Consider the following 12609-nt stretch of genomic DNA (forward strand, 5'->3'; position numbering starts at 1 on the left):
TAAAATATATTTTTTTAAAAAAGAAAGTCAGCAAGAGATCACGGTGTCTCAGAGTAGGCTGGCCACAAAGACCGGTGGATTCACTTTAAAGTTAACAGAATTTACTGATATTAACCAAGTGTGAGTTATACAAAACGAAGCCCAAGAGGACTCAAAAGTCTTGTGCTTGGGTGAACGGAGGAGAATAGTTAGCATCTTCTGAGCTGAGATGTATAGGAGTAGAGGATGTTTTCAGGAAAATATCAACAGCTCAGTTGTGAGCAAGTTAAATATGAGATGTCTATTAGATATTGTGTGAGAATATTAAATAAGCAGTTGGATATGAAAGTCTGAAGTTCTGGTGGGATGCCTGAGCTGTCATTAATACACACCATCATCACTGACATACAGATGGCCTCCATAGTCAGGAAACGGAACACGCCAACCAAGAAAATAAGTGTAGGAGGAGGAGAGAAAAAAACACACAAGGACTCCACCAAGAAGTAGTCAGGCTGAAGAACAGGAACACAAAGAGTTCCAACTTGATGTACTGGTAAAATCATCCTTCCATGTATTTATTCACTAAATGGGGATTTAGTACCTAGGATGTTCCATACAGTGTGTTGGAGCTAGAAATTAAATGGCGAGCAGAAAATATACCTATCCTCACCTCCCAGAGAGCCTTCATTAGCTTAATTTTAATAAACTACTATGCATCATGGGATTACAGAATCCCAGCACTTTGGGAGGCCAAGGCGGGTGGATCACGAGGTCAAGAGATCGAGACCATCCTGGTCACCATGGTGAAACCCCGTCTCTACTAAAAATACAAAAAATTAGCTGGGCATGGTGGCACGTGCCTGTAATCCCAGCTACTCGGGAGGCTGAGGCAGGAGAATTGCCTGAACCCAGGAGGCGGAGGTTGCGGTGAGCCGAGATAGCGCCATTGCACTCCAGCCTGGGTAACAAGGGCGAAACTCTGTCTTAAAAAAAAAAAAAAATTCAAGTAGTTTGTGTGTATGTGATTCTTCTAGGAAAATGTTTATGTATACTCAAATATACGTTTATCTTATTTTGTATCTATCTTTATGTATACATTCTTTTTGTAAGAAAAGGGATATACTAACATGTGTTTACTGGATCGCTTCTTTGTTTGATGACATAGGAGAATTTTTCATAGCATAGTCTACAAGTGGACCCTATGCTTTTATTAGCTATATACTATCCTATTACATGATTGTAAAATGAAATCTCATTAACAGAACAGGAAAATATCTGTTTCTCAACATATTCATTAACAATGTGACCAAAATTTCCTATTTGTTGCCAGACTGTCATGGAAAAGCCAGTGTCTCATGGATCTTCTGGTTTGCATTTTTAAATTTATGAATAAGCATTTCTTCCTAGGTTTGCTAGTCACTTCCACCTCACTTTCTTTCTCTCCCTCTCTCTTTCTTTCTCTCCCACTCTCTCCCTTTCTGTACTCTTCCTAGAAATAACTTAATTCTTCTAGATTAAGGCTTTGGTCCCAACTAAATGTTATACACTTTGGGAGATGTGAAAGAGATCAGACATTTGACTCAGAATAAATTTTGGAGATAACTGTGAGCATGAAGACCTGAAGAACTCAAGTGAAAGAGAAATACCGGAATAGGCTATTATAGAACGAAAAGCACAATTCACATACTTCCCTTTAGCCAAGGTGGTTCTGTCCTGGACTTCACATGCTAAAGAGTTCTTCTTGCCTGTAATCCCAGCACTTTGGGAGGCCAAGGCGGGCAGATCATGAGGTCAAGAGATCGAGACCATCCTGGCCAACATGGTGAAACCCCATCTCTACTAAAAATACAAAAAAAAAAATTAGCTGGGCATTGTGGCGCGCACCTGTGGTCCCAGCTACTTGGGAGGCTGAGGCAGGAGAATTGCTTGAACCCAGGAGGTGGAGGTTGCAGTGAGCCAACATCGTGCCACTGCACTCCAGCCTGGCAACGGAGTGAGACCGTGTCTCAAAAACAAACAAACAAACAAACAAACAAAAACTGTTCTCTGGCTCTCCTCCAGCCATGACTCACCCCCATAGGATAATTTGATAGGTCCAGTGTACAGGCCCAGAGCTGTCATCTCCCTCACTCCAGCTATCCAGGACCCAAGAAATCTCTGTCCAAATGGCCCTGAGATTACCTCTATGTGTCCATCCTCCCGCAAACTCAAACAGCCAACACTGTGCTCACTTCTAGGTCTCAGTGACCAAGAGAGGGGCAGTTTGAGAGATCCGTGTATGAAAAGAACAAGTATGGGCTGGGATATTTACAGTCCAGGACACCCGAGATTCCTCATGGCACACGATGAAGCTGGGGAGTAGGAAGAGAACTAGGGGTGAACCACAGGGGTCAGAAGCCTCTGTTTGTGCTCTTGCCTGGTATCCTACAAATGTTTATGGTGGCCTGCTTTCCAGGAGAAGACAAGTTCCTAGTCACTGTCCTCAAAGAGGTCATGCGAGAGTAAGAAAGGGAAAGAGCGGCCGGGCACGGTGGCTCAAGCCTGTAATCCCAGCACTCTGGGAGGCCGAGGTGGGTGGATCACGAGGTCAAGAGATCGAGACCATCTTGGTCAACATCGTGAAACCCTGTCTCTACAAAAAATATAAAAATTGGCTGGGCATGGTGGCGCATGCCTGTAATCCCAGCTACTCAAGAGGCTGAGGCAGAATTGCCTGAACCCAGGAGGCGGAGGTTGCGGTGAGCCGAGATCACACGATTGCACTCCAGCCTGGGTAACAAGAGTGAAACTCCGTCTCAAAAAAAAAAAAAGAAAGAAAGAAAGAAAGGGAAAGAGCAAACATGATGAAATGCTTCTCTCTTGTATTTTAGCCAATTCACTATTTAATTGATTCAGTTTCAGAATCTTTTATGTGCCAAGTGAGCCACAAGACACTGTGAATGAAACAGCGTCCTTGCCCCTAAGGGGTTCCAGTTTCTCCCCTGCTTAAAACCTTTCAGTGGTTCCCATTTTCCTCAGGATAAAGTCCAAACTCTTTTTCTTAAGGCATAAAGGGTCCTCACCAACACAGCCTTACCTACCTATGTGACTGAATCTCTCCCTTCTCCTGACTCCCCATTCTGCTCCACCACACTGAGCTTTTCTACCAAATATTCTATACTTTCATTTTTCTGGATCTGAAAATGTCCTCCCAGGCACATCCCCACATCCAACTTCCTATTTACAATTGCCAAGTCTCAGCTTAAATGTCCCTCCCTCCAGGAAGCATATCTGACTCCCAAACCTGACCCCTGTGCTTATCCTACCATCATTATTTTCTCTCTCTCTCTCTCTCTTTTTTTTTTTTTTTTTTTTGAGACGGAGTTTCGCTCTTGTTACCCAGGCTGGAGTGCAATGGCGCGATCTTGGCTCACTGCAACCTCCGCCTCCTGGGTTCAGGCAATTCTCCTGCCTCAGCCTCCTGAGTAGCTGGGATTACAGGCGCGCATCACCATGCCCAGCTAATTTTTGTATTTTTAGTAGAGATGGGGTTTCACCTTGTTGACCAGGATGATCTCGATCTCTTGACCTCGTGATCCACCTGCCTCAGCCTCCCAAAGTGCTGGGATTATAGGCCTGAGCCACCGCGCCCGACCTCCTACCATCATTATTATCACACAGTGTTGAAGTTGTCTATCGACTTGCCTCCTTAATTGAATTAGATCTCTGAGAATGGAAACTACATCCCATTGAGCTACATTTCACTTTTTAGGCCAGAGTCTGGTAGAGCGGAGACACTCGATACAGATTTGTGCTTTAGGCTTGTGTTTTAGGTAACTGCATGCCTGTGGGTTAGCTAGGGAGCTTTCTTTGTATCTTTCAGGAAAGAAACCAAGAAGAGTCAGACTTTCCAGCATGCAGGGGGTGCTGGTGAGTGAGCTAGGCATAGAGTCCTGGGGAGAGGATTATGATGTCATAGATGCTTAGGATCTTGTCATTAGCAGGACAGGGAACCCATTTCCTTCAGAAGACTTTGGCTTCTGATAGTCATGGACTCACTAGGCTGCTGAGGAAGATCTACCGCATCCAGTCATGAGAAGTCAAGGATGGAAATGGTGAATTGAGAAGTTTGCGGCCAGACCAGGTAACACAGAGAAACCTTGTCTTTTGAGTCCTCTCTCAATGGCTTGTTCGTGTGTTCATTCATTCATTACATATTCACTTACTGAGGCCCACGCAATGCCATGCCGTGTGCTAGGTGAGAGGATTCATCCTATCTTTCAGGAAAAGACTCCTGCTTCCATTTAAGAGGAAGACACTGGAGCCTCTGGGGGTGGGGATAGTGAGGATGTCTATGCTCATGGAACTAACAGACCACAGAAGTCAGACAATTAAGGAAATAATGACCACTATGGAAATGTAGTGAGAAGCACAGGGGATCCAAGGAAGCCCGTCAGGGAGACGGAGGCTGTGGGTTAAGGAAGTTTTCCTCAGGTATTGATGTGTAAGCAGAGACCTCAGGTTCGAACAATATTCAGTGAGCATATGGGAAGAGAGACCCAGGAAGGACAGTTTAAGCTGGGAAAGAGCATGTTCATAGACCTGGAAAGAGGTGGGAAAATTCGGTAGGTGTCTGCTCTGAGCCAGCCTGGTGCTTGAGTAAACAGTGGCTGGACATGAGGCTGGGCTGATGGGCAGATGTCAGAGAGAGGGCGCCTTGCCAGGGCCCTCCTGGATCTGGGTTGGACTCTGTATTAATCCTTACTCAATAGAGCAATAAGAAGAGCTGGGAAAATGGCCCTGGCCCTGGGCCATGGGTGTTTGGTGTGATCAGGCAGATTTCCAGAGGCAGGCTATGCAGAGCTTGGTTGGGAAAGAAGGGAAACGGAGCTTGGAGATAGTATTTATTTATTTATATTTATTTATTTATTTTCTGAGACGGAGTCTCACTCTGTCACCCAAGCTGGAGTGCAGTGGTGCATTCTCGGCTCACTGCAACCTCCGCCTCCTGGATTCAAGTGATTCTCCTGCCTCAGCCTCCCAAGTAGCTGGGATTACACATGCTCGCCACCATGCCCGGCTAATTTTTGTATTTTTCGTTGAGATGGGGTTTCACCATATTAGCCAGGCTGGTCTCAAACTCCTGACCTTGGCCCCCCAAAGTGCTGGGACTACAGGTGTGAGCCACGGTGCCTGGCAAAAGAGAGAATCTTAAGAAGAACAAACTCTTGCAGGAGGCAGAGTGGTCCAGGAGGCACGTTTATTGGACAGCAGCCGGGTTCTGAAAGTGGAGGATGTAGATGCTGTTCACCAGGCAAAGGAAGACAGTGGAGACAGTACTGGCTCAGAGGGGCAGGACCTGCATCCATGGGGGTGGGGTTGCAGAAGGACTTGCTTTTGCCTTCCCTATGCTACCGTGAACAAGACCGGTTTCTAACCTGCTCTCCTTCTCTGATATGACCCATTCCCAGGATCTGACTATGAGGCACATGCTTGGAGCAGGGATGTTGGAGGGACTGGTTAGGCAGGGCCCTGGGCCCAGGCTCCAGGTGCCCTCTGATGCCTCTGCACCTCTGGTCACTGGAATGAGAATTGCTTCTGTAGAAAAAGCTCAGCTTGGACTTGTAAGAATGGATCCTAACAAACTGATGATGAGACTCTGTACTTTGGCCAATGCAGGGCACTGACTTTCAGAGTAGAGAAAGGGAAACCGGAGAAAGAAGACAGAAAGACAGAGACAGGATGAAGGACCGGAGAATGATAGAGAGGCAGAGAGAATAGATAGTAAAGAAGGCAAAAACAAATGCAGAAACAACAGAAATAAAGACAGAAGGGGCTCACTCCTCCCTCATCCCTCTCAAAACCTAGTCTTAGGTCTGATCCCCAATGGAGAAAATTCAAACAAGGAGACAGGGACACATACTGGGCTCCCTGTGTACGTCTGGACACCCAAACTCACCCCTGTAGTTGCAGGGGCACCCAAGTGTGTGCACGTGTGTGCCTGTGGACACACACACACTTCCTGTCAAACAGCTTTGAACACCGCAAAGGTGGTAGAGAACGTGGCCCCGTACTCTCTCACCTCTTCCCTATTTTTCTGCTGGTGTGTGTGTCCTAGTTCCGGTTTTGGTATGCCTCTCCATTGCTCACCTCTCTCCTTCCTGTTCCCTCTGGGGCAAGTCAAGTCATTGCATGGCCTGTATCTGCCACCTCAGCTTCTTTGCAGCTTTTCTGACCTGGAAGGAGCAATGGGGTGACTTGTCCCCACCCCTATTCCTTAGGAGCCTTGCTCCAGTGTTTTCCTCTTAAATGGAAGCAGGAGCCTTTTTTTGAAAGATGGGATGAGTCCTGGAACATCTTGCCCCCTCAGATGTGTGGAACTGCGAGTTGATTAAACTTCTTTCCTTTATGAATTATCCGGTCTTGGGTAGTATATTTATAGCATTATGGAAATGGACTAATCCATTTCTGGCCACTTCTAGACCCTCTTTTCTGCTCTGGGGACACAACAGTGGCATTCATCCTCTCATCGTGTGCCATAGGAGGGACAGGGCAGAAACCATATAGGGGTTTCCCCAAGGGCTGCATACTGGGGCTGCGGCCTAGGGACCTTCCCGGTAGAACCTGGATTCCTGGGTGGAGTCATAACTGAATTAAAGCCAACACCCTAATCCAAGTCACTCTCTCTTTTTTAGGTGGGAACTGCCCTTGACCCAGTTCAGGCTGCAGCTGCATAGCCAGGGACTCGGGAGATGAAGGGTTTGGACCAGGTGGCAGGGCCTTAACAGTAACTCTTCCTTCTCAACCACCCTAATGCTCTAGTTCAGGAGGTTCAAACATAGGGGTCCTTATAGGAGGTGCCACTGTGCTTCCCTCCTTCTCAGAGAAACTCTCGGGATTTCTCTGTGGGAAGGAGGTCCTTGGCATGTGCCTGACTCAATGGTTCAGAAACTGGAAGTGAAGAGAGGCCGGGCTGGGGCTGAGTTCAACATGTGAGTCCGAAAGTTCCTGTTTCTAGTGGGTGGAGGTGTTGGTCACACTGGATCAATGGGACCCCGTTTGCACACTATGAACTGGATTTATGCGAATCCCCAGATAAAAAAGGGTTGAGTCTAAGAGCACGTCACCCATCATTCAGGACAGCCACAGCCCTGGATCTTCTATAAAGTCACTGGGGTGATTCAGATAGCAAAGTAGGTCATCTGACAGGCACCCTTTGCAACCACCTTTCTGGTGAATTCTGCACACCTTCATGAGAGGATGATACAGATGTTTGTCCTCCTAGGGTGGATTAGTCCATTTCCGTAATGCCGTAAGTATACTACCCAAGACTGGATAGTTTATAAAGGAAGGAAGTTTAATCAACTCGCAGTTCCACACATCTGAGGAGGCCTCAGGAAACTTGCAATTATGGTACAAGGCAAAAAGGAAGAACCTTCTTCACATGGTGGCAGGTGAGAGAAGTGAGAGCAGAGAAATGTCAGACACTTATAAAAGCATCAGAACTTGCGAAAACTCACGACCATGGAGGAAACTGCCCCAAGGATCCAATCACCTCCTTCCCTCAACATGTGGGGATTACAGGTCCCTCCCTCCACACATGAGGATTAGAATCCAAGATGAGATTTGAGTAGGCACACAGAGCCAAACCGTATCATGAGGTAACCCCTGAAACACTGTCTTATTTTATTTTATTATTTTTTGAGACACAGTTTCTCTCTTGTTGCCCAGGCTGGAGTGCAATGGCATGATCTCAGCTCACTGCAACCTCCACCTCCTGGGTTCAAGTGATTCTCCTGCCTCAGCCTTCTGAGTAGCTGGGATTATATGTGCCTGCCACCAAACCCAGCTAATTTTTGTATTTTTAACAGAGACATGTTGGTCAAGCTGATCTTGAACTCCTGACCTCAGATAATCAGCCCACCTCGGCCTCTCAAAGTGCTGGGATTACAGGCGTGAGCCACCACGCCTGGCCCTCCCTCAGAAAGACTTTGGTGAGAGGAGAGATTTTTGGCTACTGTCCCCAGGAGTCCCTCTATCTACAGGACACAAAAAAGAGGACGAGATAAGAGATGTGGCTTTCTAAACACCAGGGAGAGTGTTTGGAGCAGGGCTGGAGGGAAGCAACCCAACAGCAGGTCAGGATCTGATGGAGGGCAAGTAGGGAGCCTCCAGCAGGAGAGAGAGGGCCGGGACAGAGGCTGGCCCTGGCTAGGAGCTATTCATACTGGCTCTAATTCGAAGACTCATGAGAAAGACCAAATAATCTCAATTTGATTCAGCTAAACAGCCATCATCACAAACCTCAGGTTCTCTTCTCTGTGTACCTATGATCGTGCATGGACACAAGCCTGCATGCACTCACATGCATGCACACAGACACACGTTCACAGAGATACAGGCATGTGTGTGCTCAGTGGAAAGCCCACAGCAGTAACTGGCTCAGTACAGTGGCTCACACCTGTCATCCCTGCACCTTGGGAGGCCGAGATGGGTGGATCATCTGAGGTCAGGAGTTTGAGACGAGCCGGGCTAACATGGAGAAACCCCCATCTCTACTAAAAATACAAAAATTAGCTGGGTGTGGTGGAGGGAATCTGTAATCCCAGCTACTCAGAAGGCTGAGGCAGGAGAATTGCTTGAACCCAGGAGGCAGAGGTTGCAGTGAGCTGAGATTGTGTCATTGCACTCCAGCCAAGAGAGAGAGAAAAAAAAACTAGTTTGGGCAAGAGGGTTTTCTCACAATCCCAAGGATGCCAGATGCTGGAAGATGGTTGCAACTTCACCTCAGCAGCTGTCACTCCAAATCCCACACCCATCTTCCCCCAACAGTGACGGGGCTCTGACAGGCCTGTCACCTCCCTCACTTAGGTTTGTGGCTTTGAGAGCTGGGTCCCCAGAAGGGGTACAGGCTCATTTCCCTCCTTCCACATCCCCCTCAGGAGGCTAGATAACAACCCTTCTCACTTGTCTGCTGTGACAGGCCTGTCACCTCCCCCACTTAGGTTTGTGGCTTTGAGAGCTGAGTCCCCAGAAGGGGTACAGGCTCATTTCCCACCTTCCACATCCCCCTCAGGAGGCTAGATAGCAACCCTGCTCACTTGTCTGCTGCTTCCTGGCCACTTCTAGACCCTCTTTTCTGCTCTGGGGCCACAACGGTGGCGCTCATCCTCTCATCATGTGCCATAGGAGGGACGGGGCAGAAAGCATATAAGGGTCTCCCCAGGGACTGCATGCTGGGGCTGCAGCCTAGGGACCTTCCCGGGAGAACTGGGATTCCTGGGTGGAGGAAGGTAGATAGAAGTAAAACAAGAGTTTTGTTTGGATTTTCCCTATACCCAGAAGAATCTGGAAATTATAAAACTGCTGAATGGTTGAGTTTGAGGAGGCCTACAAGGTCCAGTTCCCCCTCTCTCCTCCCCACTACTGCCTCTTTATAGAGTTACAAAGAGAAGTGAAGAGAGCTGCCCAGGCCCTGAGCTTGGGAGTTGCAGAGCCAGGCCTGGAACTCAAGGCCTGCCATGCCAAGAGCACTGTCCTTTCCAGCTCATCTCACTGTAACCACCACAGCAACAGCTGCCCTCTCACGTGCTCCTGCATTGGACCAGATGATGCATTCAGGGAGGGTGTGGCAGTAGGTCACTCTAGGGGCAAGAGTTCCATCGCAGCCCGGTCCCTGTGTGCCATATTAGAGACCAGAACAAGCACATGTTCTGGAGTGGGATGGAGCTTGGCTTGAATCCACTGTAAAGCAACTGAGGTGATCTCTGAACTTCAGTGGTCTTCACATGTAACGTGGACTAAAAATGTCTACCTCAGGCTGCTAGCAGTCATTACACGGGCTGACGTTTGTGAAGTGCCTGATTCTTGACTCAGGATCTGGAGACTGAGGTCACACCGTTTGCTCATTAGCTAAGAGACCTTAGGCACATTTCTTACATATTCTGGTCTTTTGATTATTTATCTGGCAAATGACAACCTAGCAAGGAACGAACAGGCTGGTGCATGCAAAGGTAGAAGTATGGGGCTGGCTGGCCCCTCTGCAGGGTCCAGCTCGCTTTCCCAACCCTGGTCTGACTCATTATCCTGAAGATGGATGTGTTTGGATATCAAGAAAGGAGGGAAAAAAAGCAGGCGCCCGGATTACCTTCTGATGACACTATTCTTTTCTTTTTCTAGCACCTCCAAGTCTCCAGAAGATGTGTGACCAACGAAAACACAGTCAATGCTGCCCCCCGAAAGGCAATCAGTGCTGCCCACCACCAACCAACCAGGGCTGCCAGCCAAAAGGCAATCAGTGCTGCCCGCCACCAACCAACCAGGGCTGCCAGCCAAAAGGCACTCAGTGCTGCCCGTCACCAACCAACCAGGGCTGCCAGCCAAAGGGCAATCAATGCTGCCCGCCACCAACCAACCAGGGCTGCCAGCCAAAAGGCACTCAGTGCTGCCCGCCAAAACACACTCACTGCTGCCAGCCAAAAGCCCCGTGCTGCATCCGGGCCAAGTGCTGTGGTTTGGAGACCACACCTGAATCCTCACCTGTTAATAAGGAGTCTGAGCCCAACTCACCCCAAACTCAGGACAAGGGCTCTCAAACCCAGCAGCGGCCCCGTAGTCCACAATACGAGTCCAGACTAAGGAAATGAGAGCAGAAATCACACAAATAGATTGTTCCTGGGGTCATGCCTATCTATAGGGCCGGGGATTACTAAGAGTCAGGCTAGACCTATGCTAAGAGAAGCAGTTTTCACAGTAACTACCATTTCCATCCAATGAGAGGCTCCTACTTCCCTTCATAGCTCCCTCCCTAGGGAGGCCTCCATCTGGAAATGGGAGGTTGAAGAGGCTGGAATCATTTTTCCTAGTGATCCTGACATTTAGACAGCACAGAAATAAAAGAGCAATAAAAAGAACATTGTCTCCCTTTGTTCCTTTACTTAACTATGAAACCATCCCACCAGCCTGGCCTAGAGCCCAAGAAAATATTCTGGGCATGTCCCGAAGTTCCAAGCAGCAAGAACTAGCGTCCTGAAGGACAAAGCCGCTGCTGAGCTGCAGCTTAGCTGACTGACTCCTCTTGGTTTTAAAATGAAAGTCCTGTGTTCCAAGAACCCCTTCAGTCCTGATTTAAAAAAAGAAGAAAAAAATGATGACTGGTCAACCAAAGTGCAAGAATCGTAATTCCCCTGGGTCCCTGGGTACCACATTGCACTCCAGACCAAGCAAAAATATGTAAGTCCCTTGGAGTGACTCTACCCCTAATGCAGAGGTTTTAGATGGACGCAGAGTCCCCAGGACTCAGCAAGGCACAGCGGCTGGTGGCAAAGAGCGAAAGCTTCCAGCATCAGCACTGGCTCCTCAGTCAGAGAGCAGCAATCCTAAAGCAAGTGGTTCAGTGTCTGAGGCTCTGTTTCCTCATATGTAGTGGTACTTAGTGCAAAGATTTTTTTTCTTTTTTCTTTCTTTTTTTTTTTTTTTGAGATGGAGTTTCGCTCTTGTTACCCAGGCTAGAGTTCAATGGCGCATTCTAGGCTCACCGCAACCTCCACCTCCTGGGTTCAAACGATTCTCCTGTTTCAGCCTCCCAAGTAGCTGGGATTACAGGCACGCGCCACCATGCCCAGCTAATTTTTTTTGTATTTAGTAGAGACAGGGTTTCACCATGTTGGCCAGGATAGTCTCGATCTCTTGACCTCATGATCCACCTGCCTCGGCCTCCCAAAGTGCTGGGATTACAGGCGTGAGCCACTGCGCCCGGCAAGATTTTTTTTTAATGAGAATTAAAAGGGATAATTCATTTAGAGTGCCTAATACAGGGTCTGACACAGAGTGGCTATTCAGTGTGCGTAGTTCTCAAACTCCTCTTTGCCACAAGGCTGCATTTCCCTCTAAAGAAGCCATCATCCTCCAATCATCTGTCTCCAGACATACCCCCACTAGTCCAGGTAGACAGGTAGAAATAGAGAAATCAGCCTCATTCAGCATACTTGTAAACTTCCATTTTTACTGCTATGCTTAATTAACATATCACTTTAAAAAGATCACTTTTAAAATTTTTCAAGTGCACTTCTGTGCTCTCTCTGTCTCATGCTTCTCCCTGTCCACCAATCCCCAGAAAACTACTGGTCTACTTTTGTCCCTACATATTGGTATTTTTAATAATTTTATGTAAGTAGAATCATACAGTAGGTATGCTTTTCTTATGCTGAGCATTTATTGTCTCAAAGCAGGTTCCCCCCACTCCGTCAGCCCCGCAAACACCGCATATATAAAGTAGCTCAAAACTGCAGTTTCTATTTTGGTACCATCTAGGATCTATAAAAGTCATTTTCAATTACTTGGACTTTCAAAATAGAGATTCCCTAGCAACAATGCACCGATAACCCACAAAATATTCCCGTACTTTGTTTAGTTTATGGGAGGAAATTTTTTAAACTGGAACAATTTCATAGTGCTACAAAGATTATGTTGTAGGCTGGGCGTCGTGGCTCACACCCTGTAATCCCAGCACTTTGAGAGGCGGAGGAGAGAGGATCACCTGAGGTCGGGAGTTCTAGACCAGCTTGACCAACATGGAGAAACCACTTCTCTACTGAAAATACAAAATTAGCTGTGTGTGGTGGCACGTGCCTGTAGTCCCAGCTACTCAGG

General features: G+C 47.6%; 1 protein-coding gene across 2 annotated transcripts; it reads left to right on the forward strand.

Annotated features, from left to right (window-relative positions):
• Positions 1–3983: 3983 nt before the first annotated feature.
• On the forward strand, positions 3984–10871 carry SMCP (sperm mitochondria associated cysteine rich protein). 2 transcript variants are annotated; one of them, XM_035279889.3, is made up of 3 exons: positions 3984–4102; positions 7244–7412; positions 10138–10871. In XM_035279889.3, exons 2-3 carry the CDS (start codon positions 7403–7405, stop codon positions 10602–10604), a joined length of 477 nt encoding a protein of 158 aa, XP_035135780.1. In that variant the 5' UTR covers positions 3984–4102; positions 7244–7402; the 3' UTR covers positions 10605–10871. The 2 variants fall into 2 exon arrangements, with proteins under 2 accessions (XP_035135780.1, XP_035135782.1); XM_035279891.3 differs by lacking the exon at positions 7244–7412.
• The last annotated feature ends 1738 nt before the right edge of the window (positions 10872–12609 follow it).

This window comes from Callithrix jacchus, chromosome 18, assembly GCF_049354715.1.
Source record: "Callithrix jacchus isolate 240 chromosome 18, calJac240_pri, whole genome shotgun sequence".
NCBI classification, from domain to species: Eukaryota; Metazoa; Chordata; class Mammalia; order Primates; family Cebidae; genus Callithrix; species Callithrix jacchus.